At 53.4% G+C, this 18,918-nt stretch overlaps 1 protein-coding gene across 1 annotated transcript in view; it reads left to right on the top strand.

Annotated features, from left to right (window-relative positions):
- The window catches only part of LOC119102841 (rab GTPase-activating protein 1-like), a 28,445-nt gene extending 20,484 nt beyond the window's left edge, over positions 1–7,961 (top strand). The window contains 4 exon segments of the mRNA XM_037226292.1: positions 1,232–1,374; positions 1,913–2,065; positions 3,790–3,953; positions 7,826–7,961. Coding sequence (XP_037082187.1) covers positions 1,232–1,374; positions 1,913–2,065; positions 3,790–3,953; positions 7,826–7,961 — 596 coding nt within the window.
- The last annotated feature ends 10,957 nt before the right edge of the window (positions 7,962–18,918 follow it).

The following is an 18,918-nucleotide window of genomic DNA, read 5'->3' as shown; positions in this document are numbered from 1 at the left end:
ATAGTCCCGCACATCGTGTTCCTCGATAGTCCCGAACATCGTGTACCTCGATAGTTCCGCATATAAAGTCCCTCGATAGCCCCGCACATCGTGCCCCTCGATAGTCCCGCGCATCATGTCTCTCGATTGTCCCGCACATCATGTTCCTCGATGGTTCTGCACATCGTGCCCCTCGATAGTCCCGCATATCGTGTTCCTCGATAGTTCCGCATATAATGTCCTTCGATAGCCCTGCACATCGTGTCCCTCGATAGTCCCGCGCATCATGTCTCTCGATAGTCCCGCACATCATATCTCTCGATTGTCCCGCATCATGTCTCTCGATTGTCCCGCACATCATGTTCCCGATAGTTCTACACATCGTGCCCCTCGATAGTCCCGCATATCGTGTCCCTCGATAGTTCCGCATATAATGTCCTTCGATAGGCCCGCGCATCATGTCTCTCGATGTCCCGCCCATCATGTCTCTCGATTGTCCCGCACATCATGTCTCTCGATTGTCCCGCACATCATGTCTCTCGATTGTCCCGCACATCATGTTCCTCGATAGTTCCGCACATCGTGTCCCTCAATAGTCCCGCACATCATGTCCCTCGGTTGTCTCGCACATCATGTCCTTCGGTTGTCCCGCACATCATGTCCCTCGGTTGTCCCGCACATCATGTCCCTCGGTCGTCCCGCACATCATGTCCCTCGGTTGTCCTGCACATCATGTCCCTCGGTTGTCCTGCACATCATGTCCCTCGGTTGTCCCGCACATCATGTCCCTCGGTTGTCCTGCACATCATGTCCCTCGGTTGTCCCGCACATCATGTCCCTCGGTTGTCCCGCACATCATGTCCCTCGGTTGTCCCGCACATCATGTCCCTCGGTTTCCCGCACATCATGTCCCTCGGTTGTCCCGCATATCATGTCCCTCGGTTGTCCCGCACATCATGTCCCTCGGTTGTCCGCACATCATGTCCCTCGGTTGTCCCGCACATCATGTCCCTCGGTTGTCCCGCACATCATGTCCCTCGGTTGTCCTGCACATCATGTCCCTCGGTTGTCCCACGCATCGCGTTTCCCCTGGGCGTAAGGGGCGTACTGGACACGCGAGACAATGCGTTTGTTCCATGACTCCGCAATATGGACGGGTTTCACGCCAACTATGCATCCAATGGACAAGTAACTGGTGATATAGCAGGCTCAGAATTGGCTGCCACAGATGAATTCGGTGTTCGTATTTCAGGTACGTACTTCATCCTCTACGACTTCATACAGTTCTTCAAAAAGGACGACCCAAGCTTCCTGGAGAGGTCCAAGTTTTTGGAAATTATTGAAGCCATCTTTGGGTCTTGGGAGGAAATGGAGAAGCTGGCCATTATATTCCAGGTGAGTGTATAACATTAGCAGCTGCTCGTTCTAAGAGCGTCCTGACACCGGGCGACGAGACCGAGGGCAAATTCAATTATGCTGCGGTGGTACATGCATGTCCGCATTGTATAATATGAGACAGGCGAGAAGCAAACGCATATAACACAGAAAGGCAGCCCAACAAGTTAGCAGACTTACATACCATGTGTGTGTCCATCATGCCGTTGCCATCATGCCGTCCGTGCTAAGCCGTGATTGTCGCGTGAGCTCCATCCTCACCATCCGGTCTTGAAATTCCACGTCAACGGTAGAATTTCGCCGCGAAAACTTAACGTGTCGTGAGATTCGGTGCGGTCCGTCCTGCCCGCTGATGTCTCCTGACCTTTAGCGCGACCTCTGCCACCGGCTGCAGATTACTCCAATGAGGGGTAAATGGCAGGCGTCTGGGGCCGCTTGAGCCGCCTCGCCACGGTCAGTTGACGAAAGCGCACTATCTCATTTGACTGGGAATGTATCATCAAAGCCATAGTCGATCACGAATTCTGCTTGCTTGCAGTACACCGATTGGGACCATATTGACGACGGATATCTCAACCAGAAGATGCTGGGAGATGTGGTTGGGGACTACTACTTTGTGTGCCCCACGAACTACTTCGCGCAGTCTTTCGCTGCACAGGGCATGAATGTCTACTACTACTTTTTCACGCAGGTAAGTGGATTGCAGACGCGGTCAGTTCTGTACTTTTCACTTATTATTAGGTTGAACGCGTCTGATTGGATCGGTAATATCAGCTTCTCGAAATCCACTTGTGGCTCAGAATTTCGTTTGGAATTAGCCGCTCCTGCGGGAGAAATATTACTGGACTCTGCTCACCACTATGAAGGTCATATATTTCATTTACCTTGCTTTTTCCATCGTGTGCTCTGTAGTGTTTCTAACACACTAATCTGTCAAAAAGTGTTGACACCGTAATTTGTACCCATAACTGATTAAAATTAGCATTCTGGATGCGTCTCGACAGTTCTACAATGATACTACCAAATGTTATCATTAGACGTAGCTGGTTCTGAGTTTTCTCACCAGCGTATGCTTTTGAATTTCCCCAAAGGTAAGACACTACATTTCAAGTCGTGTGCAGTAAGCTTCCGTAGACGTTACACGAGTTCGTGTTTGTTTAAAGGGAGTGGTCCACATTTGCATGGGTTTTGACCTGAAATAGTAAACTTGACATAATCAAACAATGACGCATTTAGGAGCATATTTACTAAACAAAGAAATCAGAGGTCTGGAGCAGTCTTTTCCACTTAAAGTCTATCAATAAGTGGACTTATTTCATCATGCCTGATGCTTGCCTCGGTTTATTCAAATGCGTGACACTGCCGTTAAGAGAATGACGCAGCGCCGGCGGAAGCCCTGAGTTGTGATTCGATTCGCATTTGCCGGTTTATATATCGGCATGACGTTTTCTCCCCTCGCTGCAGACATGACGGACAGCGTTGTGCTCTAGAGAACTTGGCTGCGTTTTGTCTTATAAGACAATCTCACGTCTGGCGGCAACATGGCAACACACGCATCTGATTATCATTGTAGAATGTTCTGACTTCTGAATATAGCGGCAAGGGAGTGATCCAGCTGATGTTGAGCGCGCCACTGCATTCCTGCTGGCCAGACGCGTGCATGCGCTGTGCTTACAACACCCGAGTGAGAGCGAGGAACGAGTTATTAACGCTACCCCGCCGCCTCCCTCGGACATGGCTTTAGGCTAACTGAGACAGTAAAAAAGCGGTACCGTCTAAACGATTGGCCATAAATGATATTTGGGTTGCATGCTGTGCGTATGCCGCCATGTTGCAACAAGCATCATATGGTATCAATGTTGAGAGGAAGAGAGAACACAAATACGTTGTGAGCCTCAAAGGCACGGACATGCTCGTCTTGACATGCGGCTTGGTTCGGGGACTGGTCTGCGTGACAGGTGTGTGTCCTGCACAGTTTCGCTTTTAAAACACACTCACAAAAACACTCTCAGAAGTTGTTATATGATTGAGCTTAACACCGGCCGCTCAAATGTGGCGCGCAGCACAGCGACCCACGGGTGGGCTCTGGGAGTATGTCGAATCGCCCCTCTCGCGTGACTCCGGAGGCCCTGCGCTGGTTCGCCATGAGGGGGCCTTAACAAACGGCAGGTTTACTCGCCATTCTTTACCTTCCGCTGAGTTCCAGAAGCGGTGAGGTGTCGCGCCCTGTCGCATAAGGTAACAACCCACCTCATTCGCCACCCAAACCGCACATGACCGTCGCGGCTTCCGGCATCAGACGTACCGCGCTGCCGTGTCACCCGGTGCGGCGCGCGCCCGCCGCGTGCCGCACGTGCCGTGGCGGGCCGGCACGCGTTGGACGCCGCGTGCCGTGACTGCAGCCGCGTGTTGCAGCGCACCTCGCTGAACCCGTGGGGAGACTGGATGGGCGTGATGCACGGCGACGAGATTGACTACGTGCTCGGCAACCCCATCAACCAGAGCCTGCACTACACGGCGGCCGAGGCCAACCTCAGCCGACGCATCATAGAGCACTACGCCAACTTCATCCGCACGGGGTAAGCCGCGTCACGCTCGCTCCGGGTGCGTCACGCGGTTGGCTCGGGTTGCGTCACGCAACTGGGAGGCGCCCCATGACGTGGAGAGCGGCCTCGCCTGGTAGGCGTGGCCCGCCGAGTTAGTGAACGAGGGCAGGGAACCGGGGGGAGACTTTTGGCGTCTCACTGGGCTTGTCGGCGGCGCGGGTCTGGAGTCAGCGGTCGGTAAGAAATGTCTGGTGCAGTTGTTCTTCAGGACATGAGGGAGAACGCGGCTCGGGATAAGCCGGAATGATACGGGCGCGCTATGTTCATAAGTTGCATGCTTTTCCAGATCCACCGACCCTATGCGATATCAGCCGGGATATGTGTTGTGCAAATTAGTCATGGCTGTTTTGTGGGTCGCAGGCATACACAGTAGCGGGTGCGCTTCAGCGTCCCATTTTGCTTGCATCTGCGGCTGTTTAACGACAGCCAAGAGATGACAGCGCCTACTTGCGACGCAGTACTTGCCTCCGATGTGCTGCCAGATTTGGCAAACAAGTGGTTGTGATCACGACGGGAAGGGAAAACTTTGTTGCACCCGTTAGTTAAACAGATATTGAGGTTAAAACCACCGCACATTCCAGAAAGCATCTAGGTAACAATCAGCGTGGGTTTCAACATGCAACGGGACGCTGATCAGCGCAAGCATGGACAGCTTGGATAATCAGGTTTACCTAACTAATCCAGCTACTATAAAAGCTTAAAGCACGCACTGTACGTCAGCGCGGTTGCAAATCAATGCTGATTGGCTGGGGTGTGGTTACTATGCCGACGTCAAGTGGTTGCCGAACAGGCTTGGGGCTCTTTGCGTGGCGAGCAGGCGGGAACCTCACCACATAACATAAATCCGACGACGCCTTGAGTAACTTGGCGCACGTCACACGGCCGCCGCTCTGTCCGCCTGATACGTGAGTGTTACAAAGTTACGAATGTTAGCTGAGATTCACTTCATATTGATGCGACACCAGCCGACAATAAGATTAACGGTGCCTGCTTGTGCAGTGAAATATGCTCCCAAATGCACATCCCTCACTTAGACCGTCTTTACTGTTTGCATTTTTAACATTCCAGGTGTACAGGGGCTTAAAATTGAGGGAACATGATGTTCAACTCGCTGCGCAGTATGCAGCTGCAAAAGAGCCACCGCAGATGCCTGAGGCACGCTATCTGTCACCAGACCAACCACTGGCGGCTCACTCAGAGCAGGTGCACATTACATATAACGATGAGCTTGATTACAAGTACCGTATCAGTGTCTGCGACTAGTTAATCTACATGTGGGTAGCTGAGTTCACGTACCGTGGCAAGGACATCACAAATTTCAATCACACAATCACACAACTTCATCAAATTTCTAATTCGATTCAAACTGGTTTCCCAACTTTAATGAATATATTTAGGCATGCATGCATGCGTAGCTACGCACATGTATATTATCGTTCGCGGGTCCAATGGGTCCCGTCCTTATGCATACACGCAAGCGGTGCTGCTCCACTCGGTCCACACGGAAGAACACCGAGGAAACTTCAGGCAGTCAGTTTTAAAACTTGTCTAGATAGTGGTTAGCCCAAAGTGATAAGGAGTGCAGGAGGTTTCTGCTACGTACGGACTTTGCGCCTTGCGCTTATCACACGCCCGGGGCGATGCTAGTAATTCTTACTATCTGGCCAGATTCCGCTAAAACATTAGCGGAATCCGGGGTAGCGCTATTCTCCTCTAACTTGTCAGGATTGCTGCCTGCCCATTGCACATATTATTCCACGAAAATTTGTCGGTTCCGGCTTATGATCCTTGGTTAGATGAATGTGCCGTGAGATCATCTTCGTGCACATACATAGATCATCGCCTTAATTTAACAGATCCTCGTCAACTTAAGTTTTAATAGATCCGTATTCCGATTTCGTCGTCACAGCACAAAAAAAACAGCTTCATTGAATTTAAAAAGAACTGGTGTTTACTACCTCACCATGCCAATTCAGGTCCAGAATCCAGTCAAGAAAAATCCGAAATCGGTAAAGTCAAGTATGATTCAAGCGACCTTATTTGGACCTGACTGCAGACCAGGACTGATTCGATTCTTGCTCCTTGAATCCGTATGATTCAGCATTCACTCGCAAGGAGCTCAGTAAAGGCATGACGGTTTTAGACATTGTTTACGATTAGTCGACAGACAATTCAGCTGTCATAACAACTAATGGTTCATCAAACTTCAGGCATGCCGATATTTGTAGAATGTCGAACATTGCTTGGAGTAGATTGGCTTACACACATTTGGCGAATTATTTTCCAAATGTTTGCAGGGTTTTTAAAAATGCCATGAGTGCAAGATAATGAATGTGTTTCCGTCCAAACTACATCGGCCTCCACTCCACCTATTCCTTTTCAGAAAATTTGCATGCTTTGTCTACAGATCAAGAAGGCACAAACTGAAAATATATGGTATCAGCCTACCTATTTTGATCATTCTTTATCTTCCTGCAGCTGACCGGCGCGTTTGATAGCAATTGGCATTACAATATCCTGATGCTAAAGTATAATTGTACAGTCTCTCCTCGGCGCATGCATGTGCCGCTGTAGGTGGGGTCGTCGCCGTGCTCCCAACAAAACCTTAGCTGGTCTGAAGGCTGCTAAGCGCAGCGCAGCCAGTGACAGTGGCCTGACCTAAGTATGGTTCAGAGCAACCGCCCAAAGCCGCCCCTTTCCCCTGACGACGCTGAGCGTCCGCACGCCTGTTTAGTGGGCGCTACCCAGAAAGGTTGGCCAAGACAAAAGTGGAGTGGATGTATGACAAAGAGAGAAACGACATGAAGACATGGATGGTGTTGCTGGCTGGCTCCCTGGGACTTGGGTGCCCGCGCGACAGTCGACTTCTGGTTACGACGGCACAGCTAAACGCAATGCAGCCCCACTTTGCAACGATTGTGAAACAATGCCCCGCGCTAATGAGCGGCCATCTGAATGGAAGGATCTGTAAACTGCCGTTTTGGGACTGTGAATTCGATGTAGGTGCCCGCCGTCTTTATGCGACCATGGCATTCCACAACCGATTGTTCAAGCCGCGGCCAGTGCACATAAATGAGGATGTTCTCACGAATATGTGGGGTTATATTTAGACATCGAGACGCTACGAATGACTTTCACGTAGTCTTTTAATTTTGACGGCTTCCCCAGCCAATAATTATGGTGATCACATTGACACTATAATTAACAAACAGTTGCTACCTAATCGCAGTCGCCCCACTAGCCAAATTGCCCATAAGTTCAGTTTTTACGGTTTTATACCCTATCGTCGCGGATCCTTATGTCGTGTCATTCTTTATTTTGATAATGCCAGGTAAAATGCAAGTGACGGGAATACGTGAGCTCTTGCTCGAAAGTTTCGGCTCTGTCGTGCACATGAGAGCAGGTCAGACAGAAGGCCTGTGAGGAGTTGGCAAACCCTCCAGCTGAGTTTGTGGAGGATCTCGTCTAAGATTATGTCCCCAGAGAACGAAAAGCCACACACGGACATGTACCTATGCACATGTTCACGGGCATGTACCTATGGACATGAACCCCAAAAGAGCCCAAGATCAGTTTCCAGGATTTCGTAAACACGGAACTCTGTGGGTTTTCGCATCTAGCCACAGGTCTAGATCAGTCTGTCCCCAAGTAAAGTGTAAACAACCGTGTGCATTGCATCATGAGACATGAGGGCGTGACACGTGCGTTTTCGGAAAATGATCTGCCAAGTTTTGTTTGCTGACAGCCGTTGGGTTGGGTGGGTTGGGTACAAGAAACCTCACCCGTGAAGACCTCTACCGCAGAGCGGGGTGGTCTGACGTCACAGCGTGACCTCTGCCCCGCAGGAGCCCCGTCCGTGAGGGCGTCAGCTGGCCAATATACTCCCGAAACCAGCCGCAGTACTACATCTTCGACGGACGCGTGCGGGGGCTGGGCAACGGGGCCGCGCGCCACCGGCTGCGCATTCTGGGAACGAGATGATGCCCAGCCTGCGGGAGACGCTGCAGCGGCCCCAGCCCGGCGCGGTACGTCCCGACTGCCGGCGGCGCCGACGGCCGCTGGCGGCGGTGTGCCTCCGGTCGGATGTAGTGCCTGCCACCTGTCTGGAGTGTGTGCTGTGTGTGGTTTGGGGCACCACCTGCAGGGGGAGAAAGGCAACGCTCATGGTTGGATCAAAGAATCAGTGACGTCACCTTCGCAAGAGAGCTTATGAAGAGATGGGGCCAACAAACCTCTGAACACCATGTAGCCTTAGGGGAGGGTTGATAAGCAAATTTGAGCCATCGAAGGTGGTCGACACCATCTGGACGTACGCTGTCATAAGCCCGCAGGTCAATCACACTCAGAAAACATCTTTAAGTCCTCCCGCCGTAGCGTAGTCAGATCCCGTGTTTCGCGTACTTCCAGCGGCATTAATGAGAATCTCACCACACGATTCCACTATTGACAGTATACAGTGACCAGTGCGGAGCGGGCATCAGATGCTGCCTTTTGAGAAGTGAGGCGCTTAACGTCAGCTCTACACTACAGCTGCAGCGATTGTTTCCTGTACTTGAGAACTTGTGTGCGGGCTCGCTGGCAGTTGGAGATGGATGAATCGCGAGCCGTCCTGCCTCGTCTTGTCACGTGACGTGTCTGAGCCGCGCGCACCCACAGGACTACTGCGGCGTCGGCCCTCCGCGGGGGAGGCGGCGCTCTCCGCCTGGTGGGCCGTGCCCTGGATCGTCAGTCTCATCACCTTCATGGCCTGATGCCGGCGACTGGCTGCCCCTTCCGTCGTGCCCTCGGCCTCCTCCGCGGCCGCGGGCACCTGCCCCCGCAGCTGCGCGGCACTGGGAGTTCAGCGCTCGACGTGGCCGGGAGTGGCAGCTGCTGCCGGCGTCGGCAAGCCGTCTCCTGGCAGCAGCTGTCGGTGTGTGGTGACGCCCCCTGCCGGGTTGTCTCACGCCACTGGCTCTGGGAATGAAGACACTGCCTCCACCAAATATGGCAAAGACTTCAACATTGCCTCTGAGCGTGGAGCACTCGGTTTCACCCAGCAATCCCGCCAGTGATGCATCTCGTACCCCAGCAGCTCTTCGCCAGTGTGGTTTCAGTGTTGTACAGCAGAGTCTCCACCCCCACCCCCTCCCACCCCCACCACCAGCGTAGTGTCACTCATGTGCCCCAGCAGTTGCAAATCAGTGGGTATGTACATACCTGGCCATTTTCTGACAGCCCCGCCAGCGTGGTGTATTTCAATACGCAGGTAGAAGAGTGGTGAGCATCATTACGTTCCAGTACCCACCAACTAGCGTGGTACACCTCACTGCACCACACAACCACACCGTACCCCAACGAACCATAGAAGACCAGAGAAACGTTATGTACCTTGCTGTATCCAGCAAATCACGATGTACCCCAGAAGCGCCCACTTGTACAGCGTACCTGGACGTACTACACCCTATAGGCCCCAGCAACGTTTCGTGCCTCATTTACCCCAGGAGCCCCTCCCCATCCCCCCCCCCCCCCAGTGTGGGTGCAGCTTACTTCAGCCCACTAGTGTGGTGTCTCTCACTGTGGAACGGAGGTCTGTAACAGTGCGGTCTCTCAGTTTGATCTCAATGTATCTAGGAGCAGACACCAGCGCGGTGTACCTTATCGTACCCCAGGAGCTGTCTGCCATTGTGGTGAACCTCATCATAACCCAGAAGCTTCCTGTAATTCTCGTGTCTGTCATCGCACCCCAGAGCCTTTCTGTCATTGCAGCGTACTTCGCAGTGCGCTGAAGACTTAGGGGTTTGGTGTTTCTCATTGTGTCTCAACAGTCTCCAGTCGGGATTAAGTACCCGACTGTACCTAAGATTACACACTGTACCCCAGAACACACACTGTGCCCAACACGCCCCAAGAGGCTGCAGCAACATGTTACCTCACCCTACCAGAGCAGACTACATGGCGCTCCTGCACCATCAGCAGCATGGTTTGCAACACTGCGCATCACTGTATCCTGAGCTGTCCGTCAGCACGATGGGCTTCGGCTACCCCAAGAGCTCCCAGTAGCGCGGGTGAGCTTCACTGCACCCAAGACCCACCAGTATGTTGCATTTCACTGGAGTTCTGAAGCCCACGTCGGTGTGTCTGGCCTCGCCGTACCTCGGAAGCCTCAGCCAGCGTGGTGTGGCTCACTGCATCCCAGCAGCTTCCCGCTACTGTGATGCAGCAGCAGCAGCGCCTGCACCGGCGTGGTGCGCCTCACTGTACTCCATCACCCTCACGTCAGCGGGTTGTACCGCATTATAAGATGGCCTACCCGGCAGGTGAGCCTCACAGTGATCCAGAGGCCGCGCTAGGACGGCGTGCTCCCAATGTGTGACGTGCGTCACGGGCACACCAGCACGATGTGCCAAGCTGTGCTCCAGCAGCCCCATGGGCGCAGTGGGTCAAACTGTCCCAGTAGCCCTACCGACGTAGTAAGTCAAACTGTGCCCCAGCAGCCACATGGGACCAGTGAATCAACTGTGCCCCAGCAGCCTCGCCGACCTAGTAAGGCGAACTGTGCGCCAGCAGTACTACCAGCCTAGTAAGACAACCTGCGCCCCAGTAGCCCTACTGGCCTAGTAAGTCAAATTGTGCCCCAGCAGCCCAATGGGCCCAGTGCATCAAACTGTTCCCCAGCAGCCCCGCCGACCTAGTAAGCCAAACTGTGCCTCAGTAGCCCTACCAGCCTAGTAAGCCAAACTGTGCCCCAGGAGCCCCTACCAGCGTAGTGTACCAAACTGCATCCCAGCAATCCCCGCTTTACCCCGCTGCACCCGAGAGTCTTCGCCGGCGTGGTGTGCCTCCTTGCACGCAGCAGCCCAGACCAGCGTGGCCCGCCGTCCAGTCCCCCGCCGGCAGCCTCGCGCAGATCGCTGAGACCGTTCCGTCACCGGACGCGGCCGGAGAAGCGCGGCAGGCCTGTGGTTGACGCCGCCCAGCCCGTTGTTAGCTCTTGTTACGCAGGGATGACGCGTGCGACCGGGAGCGCGGCGCGGGCATAATGGCGCCGAACGAGCTCACGGATCAGCGCTGGGGGAGCCTCTCGCCCGTCCGCCACCTCTGGCGGCCAGAATGCGACGCGCACGGGCGCATCAAACGGGCATGCATTCAGTGAGTAGACTCAAAAGGTCCGCAATGTATGCACCAAACACCGCTCAATGGAAGCTACAGCGTCTCAGTGCGGCGCGCCTCTGACATATGCTCTAAATGATGCAACAACTCGCCGTTGTGAAGTCCTCATGAAGCACCCCATTACCCCGCTCTCTCCGCCAATTCTTACTAGCCGCGGGAGATAAGTCATTAAGGGAGAAGTTGTGCCAAGGAAACGAGGCCTGATGCGTTGGAAGTAGAGCCGCCGGCACATCGCCGAGGGAAGAGCTGCAGGGCCGATAGAGCGTCGACATGACCCGGAGAGAGCTGCAAGGTTGGTAGAGCGTTAGCATGACCCGAAAGAGAGCTGCAAGGTCGGTGGAGCGTCGACATGACCCGAAAAAGAGCTGCAAGGTCGGTAAAGCGTCGACATGACACAGGAGGGAGCTGCAGGGTCGGTTGGAGCGTCGACATGACCCAAAGGAGAGCTGCGGGGTCGGTGTAGCGTCGACATGACCCAAAAGAGAGCTGCGGGTCGGTAGAGCGTCGCCATGACCCGAGGAGAGAGCTGCAGGGTCGGTGTAGCGTCGACATGACCCGGGAGAGAGCTGCAGGGTCGGTGTAGCGTCGACATGACCCGGGAGAGAGCTGCAGGTCGGGTCGGGGAGCGTCGACATGACCCAAAAGAGAGCTGCAGGGTCGGTGTAGCGTCGACATGACCCGGGAGAGAGCTGCAGGGTCGGTGGAGCGTCGACATGACCCGGGAGAGAGCTGCAGGGTCGGTGTAGCGTCGACATGACCCGGGAGAGAGCTGCAGGGTCGGTGTAGCGTCGACATGACCCGGGAGAGAGCTGCAGGGTCGGTGTAGGTCGACATGACCCGGGAGAGAGCTGCAGGGTCGGTGGAGTGTCGACATGACCCGGGAGAGAGCTGCAGGGTCGGTGGAGTGTCGACATGACCCGGGAGAGAGCTGCAGGGTCGGTGTAGCGTCGACATGACCCGGGAGAGAGCTGCAGGGTCGGGTGGAGCGTCGACATGACCCGGGAGAGAGCTGCAGGGTTGGTGGAGCGTCGACATGACCCAAAAGAGAGCTGCAGGGTCGGTGTAGCGTCGACATGACCCGGGAGAGAGCTGCAGGGTCGGTGGAGCGTCGCCATGACCCGGGAGAGAGCTGCAGGGTCGGTGTAGCGTCGACATGACCCGGGAGAGAGCTGCAGGGTCGGTGTAGCGTCGACATGACCCGGGAGAGAGCTGCAGGGTTGGTGGAGCGTCGACATGACCAAAGAGAGCTGCAGGGTCGGTGGAGCGTCGACATGACCCGGGAGGGAAGCTACAGAGCCGGCAAGGCGCATCAGACCGGTAGCCCGGCTGCCACTCTTGTTCCAGATGAGTATGGGGTGCAGGCCGGTGCGTACAATGCGCTTTAAGAGCAGCGTCTTGCTAGCTAGCCGTCTATTCCTCCGCCACGACAGCGAAAGATGCTCTGTGGGTGACAGGTTCGCTGCGTGCCATGCGACGGGCATGCTGGTCAGTACTGAGTTATCTAGTTTATTAGCGCAGGCCACTCACGAATTACAACATTTTGATATGTGGTCATTATATCAACATTGATCAGTAATGAGGAGCCTAATGTAGGGAGCAGAAAGTCTTATCAACATTTATTTATCTCATTATAATGTCACCCAGAGTCGGATTTTCCTTCACTTGGTGCACGCTCTCAACCGTCCCTTATCACCGGTTCATCAGCCTGGTAAATTTATCGATCGATCCAATTGCATGCATTCTAACAGGCGAGTGTGTGTATTTTTGCATCGGTTATTCATCTAAAAAGATGTTCGACCTGGGGTTTGAAAATGGCAGGTGATCCTGTGAAATATTTAGCTCGGCATGTGAACAGTGAGATGGGCACACAGGCCCGAAGTAATAGTTTTTGGCTGAAACTGCTCCAAAACTGTGCGCATTGTAGCCATTGACACTCGTTGAAGCAACAGCTAAATACATAGCAGTTGGTGATGTTCGATTGCCTTTCTCCCCACACATGTTAATCTGGAAGGACATTCCGAATCGTATACCGCCACTCCTAACTGCGTGCGAATTAAAGTGTTGGCATGATTTTTCGATAAAGAGATGTGGCGCACGGCCCGCATGGCTATGGGCATGAGATCAGCTAATGTGTTGGTTAAGCTGCACGTATGGGAAACCAGAGGCAACTTGCGCCTCTGAAGATGTGTAGACTAGTTTGCGGAGGGTAGTCAATACCTTCCAACATCCTGCTTTAATATCTTCAAACGTGGAACATCCTTTATAATTAAAGAAAAGCTGCACTACAAAGGGCATCGTTTTTGGATGGTCTCAAGCGTCTATTTGTTTGAACAGAGCATCGTTGCCCTTGCTTGGCATGACAGAAGTCCTCATCTGTCAGTTAATGTCTCGTAAGCATGTAAAATTGACCTCGTTTCGAGTTCAACGTAATACCGTAAGTAGAGCCTCAATCCTTCTTCATTCGCGACGTTACACAGCGGGAAGGTGTGTAACGTTGCGAATGAAGAAGCATTGAGGCTGTTAGCATTGAAGACGCATTGAAGCAAGGTGTCAACCCTTTCTACACACTATCGGCCACATCGTCCGCGCAACTCACCCCAACATCTACCGCAACACCTTACGCTCGATCGCGGCGGCCGCCCACGGCCGGCGCAGGGCCAGTCAGCTGATGCCCCCGAGCGCAGCACGGGACGAGCTCCGGCAGCCCGCCGGCGCCAGCCTCGCGGGCAGCGCCTCCCGATGCCGCCGCGCTGCGCTGCATCGGGACGATTCTTATCAGGCTTTTGCTATAAGGTGCTCTGTGTTACATGTTTGCATGAGTGATGAATACCTTCATCGATACCTGCAACTAGCATTCTTGAAATGTGTATCAGCTATCATATGAGGCGTAAGCTATTAAGTTGTACATGACGTGTGAGCTCACAGGTGCTGTATATACTAGACCTTATTAGTTACGTCACCTAATGCATGATGTATGACCTACGATATTGAAGTATAGATATAGACCTACGACATATCACCCGTCATCGAGGGAGTCATGGCTTTGACTGACCTCTTTTCTTCATGACATGGTTTAGATTAGGCCTCAGTCAACTCCACACACTGAGTGCGCGCGGCACACCGTACGACGGCACGCTGGGCATCACAAGTTGCGGCCGGCTTGTTGGGCCGCACGGCACGCGTGCGACAAGCTCAGCTGACAATTGAGGGGGCCATTAGTCAGGAATGCAGAGGGCTAGAGAACCTTATGCCGGATATGAGTCTGGATCCTGATGTCACATTGCTAGTATGTAAGCTGTCTGGAACAATAAATTGCAAAAAGGTGGAGTCACATCCTGAACCACAACGAATGCCGCCCCATCCCGGCCTCTTTTCGTTGCGTGGCGTTGCGACACGGTGCGAGTTGGAACGGAACTGAAAAGAATGATAACATCGGACCCAATGAGATAGCCCAATGCGTCTCACACTGCGGCTTTCGAGCGAGACAGGAGAGAGCGGGACAGGAGAGCCTCCTGGCCGGTGCAAACTTGAATTTCAGTCAACTACAGGGTACTTCACGTAAAATGTCAGTTTGAAAAGCGCAAGTCAGGATATTAGAAGTACGTCCAGCACATGTTATTACGTATCGTTGAAAGTATTAAGAATCGAGTATCGTTGAAAAGCGCCGAACATTTAAGCCCGGTTCCCAGTCAGTCCACCATTTAGATGCCCGGAGTGACTCACTCTGGACACTGATTGTCTTTTACGCAATCATTTTTGGCTGGGAGTAAGAGATGCAGGTCTAAAAGCCATTAAGCCATTTTAAGTAAAAGCCATTTGCAAGACATCGGCAGGTGTAGGTCATTCTGAAATTTGTAGACGTGCGTTCATGTTCAGGGAGCTGTCGGGGAGACGTTTTGCTAGGTAAATAAAGGTCAACCATAGAAAGAAATTTAAAACCATTCAAGTCTCTGCAATGTAAGAAATATGCCAGCGATTGTCTCCTTTACATGCAGTCATAATTGTCGGAATTGTCTTTACACAGCCATTTTGAAACTGTCATTTCAAATGAAACACCTCGTGTTTCCACTCACCACTGAGATTTACTGCGGAGCACTTCACTATCACCTTGACTAGCTAAGACTTGTTCTTTGCTGTTTTTAGATAACGTAGTTTGTTGTATCACAGTGCGCGTTTGTTTGTGGGGAGGGGGAAGGGCGTCTGGGGTGGAGTGCGTGCCCTGCGCTGCCGCCAAGCCGCCGCTGGGTGCTTGGGCGCCGCCGGTTGCTGCTGTCACGCCTCCTCACAAGAGCGAACTTAGTCTGACAGCCTGAGTCTAACAAGTCCGGCGGGAGTTGACCCCATCGATTTCGAAGCAAAATGATCTGTTTAAACAAGGTAATCAGCCACTAAACAAAGCAAAAAATAGAAAAACAAACTACACGCGCACGAATGCCGTGTAAAATTAGTTAATAACTAGGGCTGGACAAGATATAAAGTAGATGGAAAGGACAGCGCGCGCTGATGAGATCATTGCGGGTGCGCTGGGCGGAATCCGGCGGGGATCCGGCCGCCCCCAGAGCAATCGAGGAAAAAACTAAGAAAACGAGAAAAGTAAAACTGTCCAGCTAGCCAACAGACTAACGCCCAGCAAAATAAAACATTCATGGATATGGCGGCGTGGCCCGTACTCCGCGCCTGGCCGCAACGCGGGACAGACGAGGCCCACGACAAGCGGCTGCGCCTCCACGTGGCTGCCCCCACCGGCCACATCTATATAGCCTTGGCGCGGGCTAACGATGAAGCCGCCACACGGAAGCGCGCGCCATGGGCCTCGGACACCATGTCCACCCACGCCAGGCGTGAGTGCCCTGTCACCACCTGGTCAAATCACTTCCAGCCTCGCTTCCACGCCAAACCATTTAAAACGCAGAATGCCACCTGCATTTACAACAGCAAAAACGCACTAAGATATTAACGAACCACGTGACACGTCACGAGCCCCCCCCCCCCTTTCCTTGATTATGGGAGTGAGCCCGAGACACAGTTGCCCGGCCAGGAGGGTCACATGGCCAGTGCCCGCGCCCCCTCCCTAACTATAGGGAGGGAACATGTGGCCGTGGCCCGCGCCCGCCCGCTGGGGAGGGGTCAAGGGACGCGGGAGTGCCAACCGTCCATTGCCCGGTAAGGGTGGGGTACAACAGCCTGTGGACCCACATCGCATGCGTTGTTGTTGGCGTCCCGTCGTCCGCGGGGCCAGATGTCGCCGCCAGGTTGTCGCCGCCACTGTCACCGCCTCGGCACTCCTGCCTCTCCAGCGCCTCCTCGGGACTCTCCTCTCCTCCAGCGCCTCCTCGGGACTCACGCCTTGCCTCCTCCCGAGGGAATCCGCTGTAGATTTTCTGCTAGCCACTTTCAACTGGGTCAGCCCGTCCTCGTTTTGCTCCCGGTCCAATAGTTGTGTCGCAAAGCCTCCTCCGTCCTATGTGTTGCCGGGCCGGCCAGCGCTGCTTCCAGTGCCCGGCCCCCAGTGTGCCCCTGGGCCAGATCTCGGGTGTGGCGTTGCTGGTGATGGTGCAAGGCTCACCTACTCTCTTCCTGTCTTGCCTCGGGCTGTCTTGCCTCTGCGCGTCCCCCTCTGGTCCAGCTCCCACGTGGGGTGGCGCTTCTGATGCTAGCTGAGGTGGCGGCTGGGCCGGCGCGGTGGGGTTCTTGGGGCGGAGCGGCCCACTTCTTCATGTCAGATAAACATGCCTGATGACATGTTTATCTGACATGCGCGCATAATGTTTCGGCGGTGATCTGGCTTTCCGCGTCCATTAATCTTGATCGGCCGGCGGGGGCAGGCGCTCCCCCTATGACGTGATGGTCCCCTTCGGCCAAGGATGCCACCGTCATGGCCGTTCCCGTTCCAGGGAGAGAACGGTGGCTCACCCCACCCCACCGGGCGGCACACATTGCTTCCTCCGCAGATCCGGTCAACAAATGTGGGCCGATCGGCCGGAGCGTCCGACGGTTCGTATTTAGCTCTCAGGCACCGCTCGGCCTGATCGTCGTGTTTGGTTTGATGGGGGAATTCCTGGTCATGGCCGGCTTGCTCGCCGTCCCACGCCCCGCCGGAAGCCCCGTCCATCCTGGACGAGTGGCGTGCAAAATAAAAAGTGAGAAACTATATGTCTATAATATCACAGTGTGCGTTTGTGTGATTTTTTTGCTACATTACTTACGCGCGTAAGTAATACGCATCGTATCACATCTAGATGCCATACAGCGAAGTGCCCAACGTGAGGCGGCTTTTAGTATCGCGGTTATGTTGTCGCACAAAACGCATCGTCCCAACAAAGGCTAAACGCTACTTTCCTGAGTGCGGTTGCGGTTTCTACAAGGTTGTTGACTTGGTCAATGATTTGACAATTTGGCAAAAATAATACGAATCCCTAACTAGCATCGAGTACGGTTTTTTCATTCTGGAAGCAGGAAAAGCTTAACCGCTCAATGCTTCCTTTCCCCAGATCCGCACAAATAAAATGAGACCGGAGCTGTTTCATCGGCTGAAATGGCAGTGCGCGTACTTCCAGCGAAGCGAGAGAATGCACACTATAATGCACACTATTGAGCGCCGGCATTGATCAGATCTCAAGGTTCTGTTCTAAGCAGAAAAAGACGGTTTGGCTCAACAAGACTTTCCAAGGCTCCACCGGCACGTTTGACCTGTGCATTACACGTAGGTTACGAAACGTAGATTTGGGGCACCGAGAATGTAGAGGTTATGCTTTACGTCTGAAAAACTAGAGGCACGGAGTTTGATTTCCCGCAGCTCCCCGCGATTCCCCGCCCCTCCTGCCAGGCTGAGCGTCAGGCGGCGCTACACAGCCTTAGCAGCCTGTGGATGCTGCCCACCGCTGCTAGACGCATGAATGCGTCGTCCAAGCAATGCAACTCCTAGATGCTCTTCATTTCGTGACGGGGTGAAATGCTGGGCTTCTTGCTTTCTCATGCGCGGTCTATCGCATACTGTGAAGACTCACTGTGCACATTCATGGTGCATTAAATGTTTTAAGTGGTGTTATCTGATGCTAAGAAACTGGATTTGTTCCTGCCATCTATGCGACGTAACATGTCATGAAATGATGCGCTGGAACGTCCGTTAGTATTGAGGACGTTAGCTCTACAGGGAGTTCATGATCGGTATCGGCTGCGAACATACATCTGTATTTTACTGTACACAGGACTCAAAAAGCGTGAATCTGTCCTGCAAAGTTGCATCTTGTTGCATGGCTCTTACACAAAACATAAGCCTCATATACGTGTTTGTTGCAGTTGACTGTTTGCATTATTGTCATTGCATTATTATCCCGCAGCCCGCAACATCGGTGAAAGGTAAAAAACCACCGTTTTCAGTTTTATTGATATGGTTTACTTCCAGGACTAGAAATTTGTAAGCCAGCTTTTGTTTTTCTGGCCGGAGTCTTTGCTGTTTCCGGCCAGGTTACCGGAGGGCATTACCACCTCACACTGGGCGTATTTTATGCAACGCGGCGTGATGTAGCGTGGCACGACGGGATGCGACTCAGCGCGCCGATGACACGACGAAATGTTACTCAACGCGCCGATGATACGACGAGATGTTACTCAACGCGCCGATGACACGACGGGATGTTACTCAACGCGCCGATGACAGGACGGGATGTTACTCAACGCGCCGATGACAGGACGGGATGTTACTCAACGCGCCCATGACACGACGGGATGTTACGTAACACGCCGATGACACGACGAGATGTTACTCAACGCGCCGATGACACGA

The sequence above is a fragment of the Pollicipes pollicipes genome, unplaced genomic scaffold, assembly GCF_011947565.3.
Source record: "Pollicipes pollicipes isolate AB1234 unplaced genomic scaffold, Ppol_2.1 Scaffold_5724;HRSCAF=6776_pilon_pilon_pilon, whole genome shotgun sequence".
Classification (NCBI taxonomy): domain Eukaryota; kingdom Metazoa; phylum Arthropoda; class Thecostraca; order Pollicipedomorpha; family Pollicipedidae; genus Pollicipes; species Pollicipes pollicipes.
This window is presented reverse-complemented; position numbering and strand designations above follow the sequence as displayed.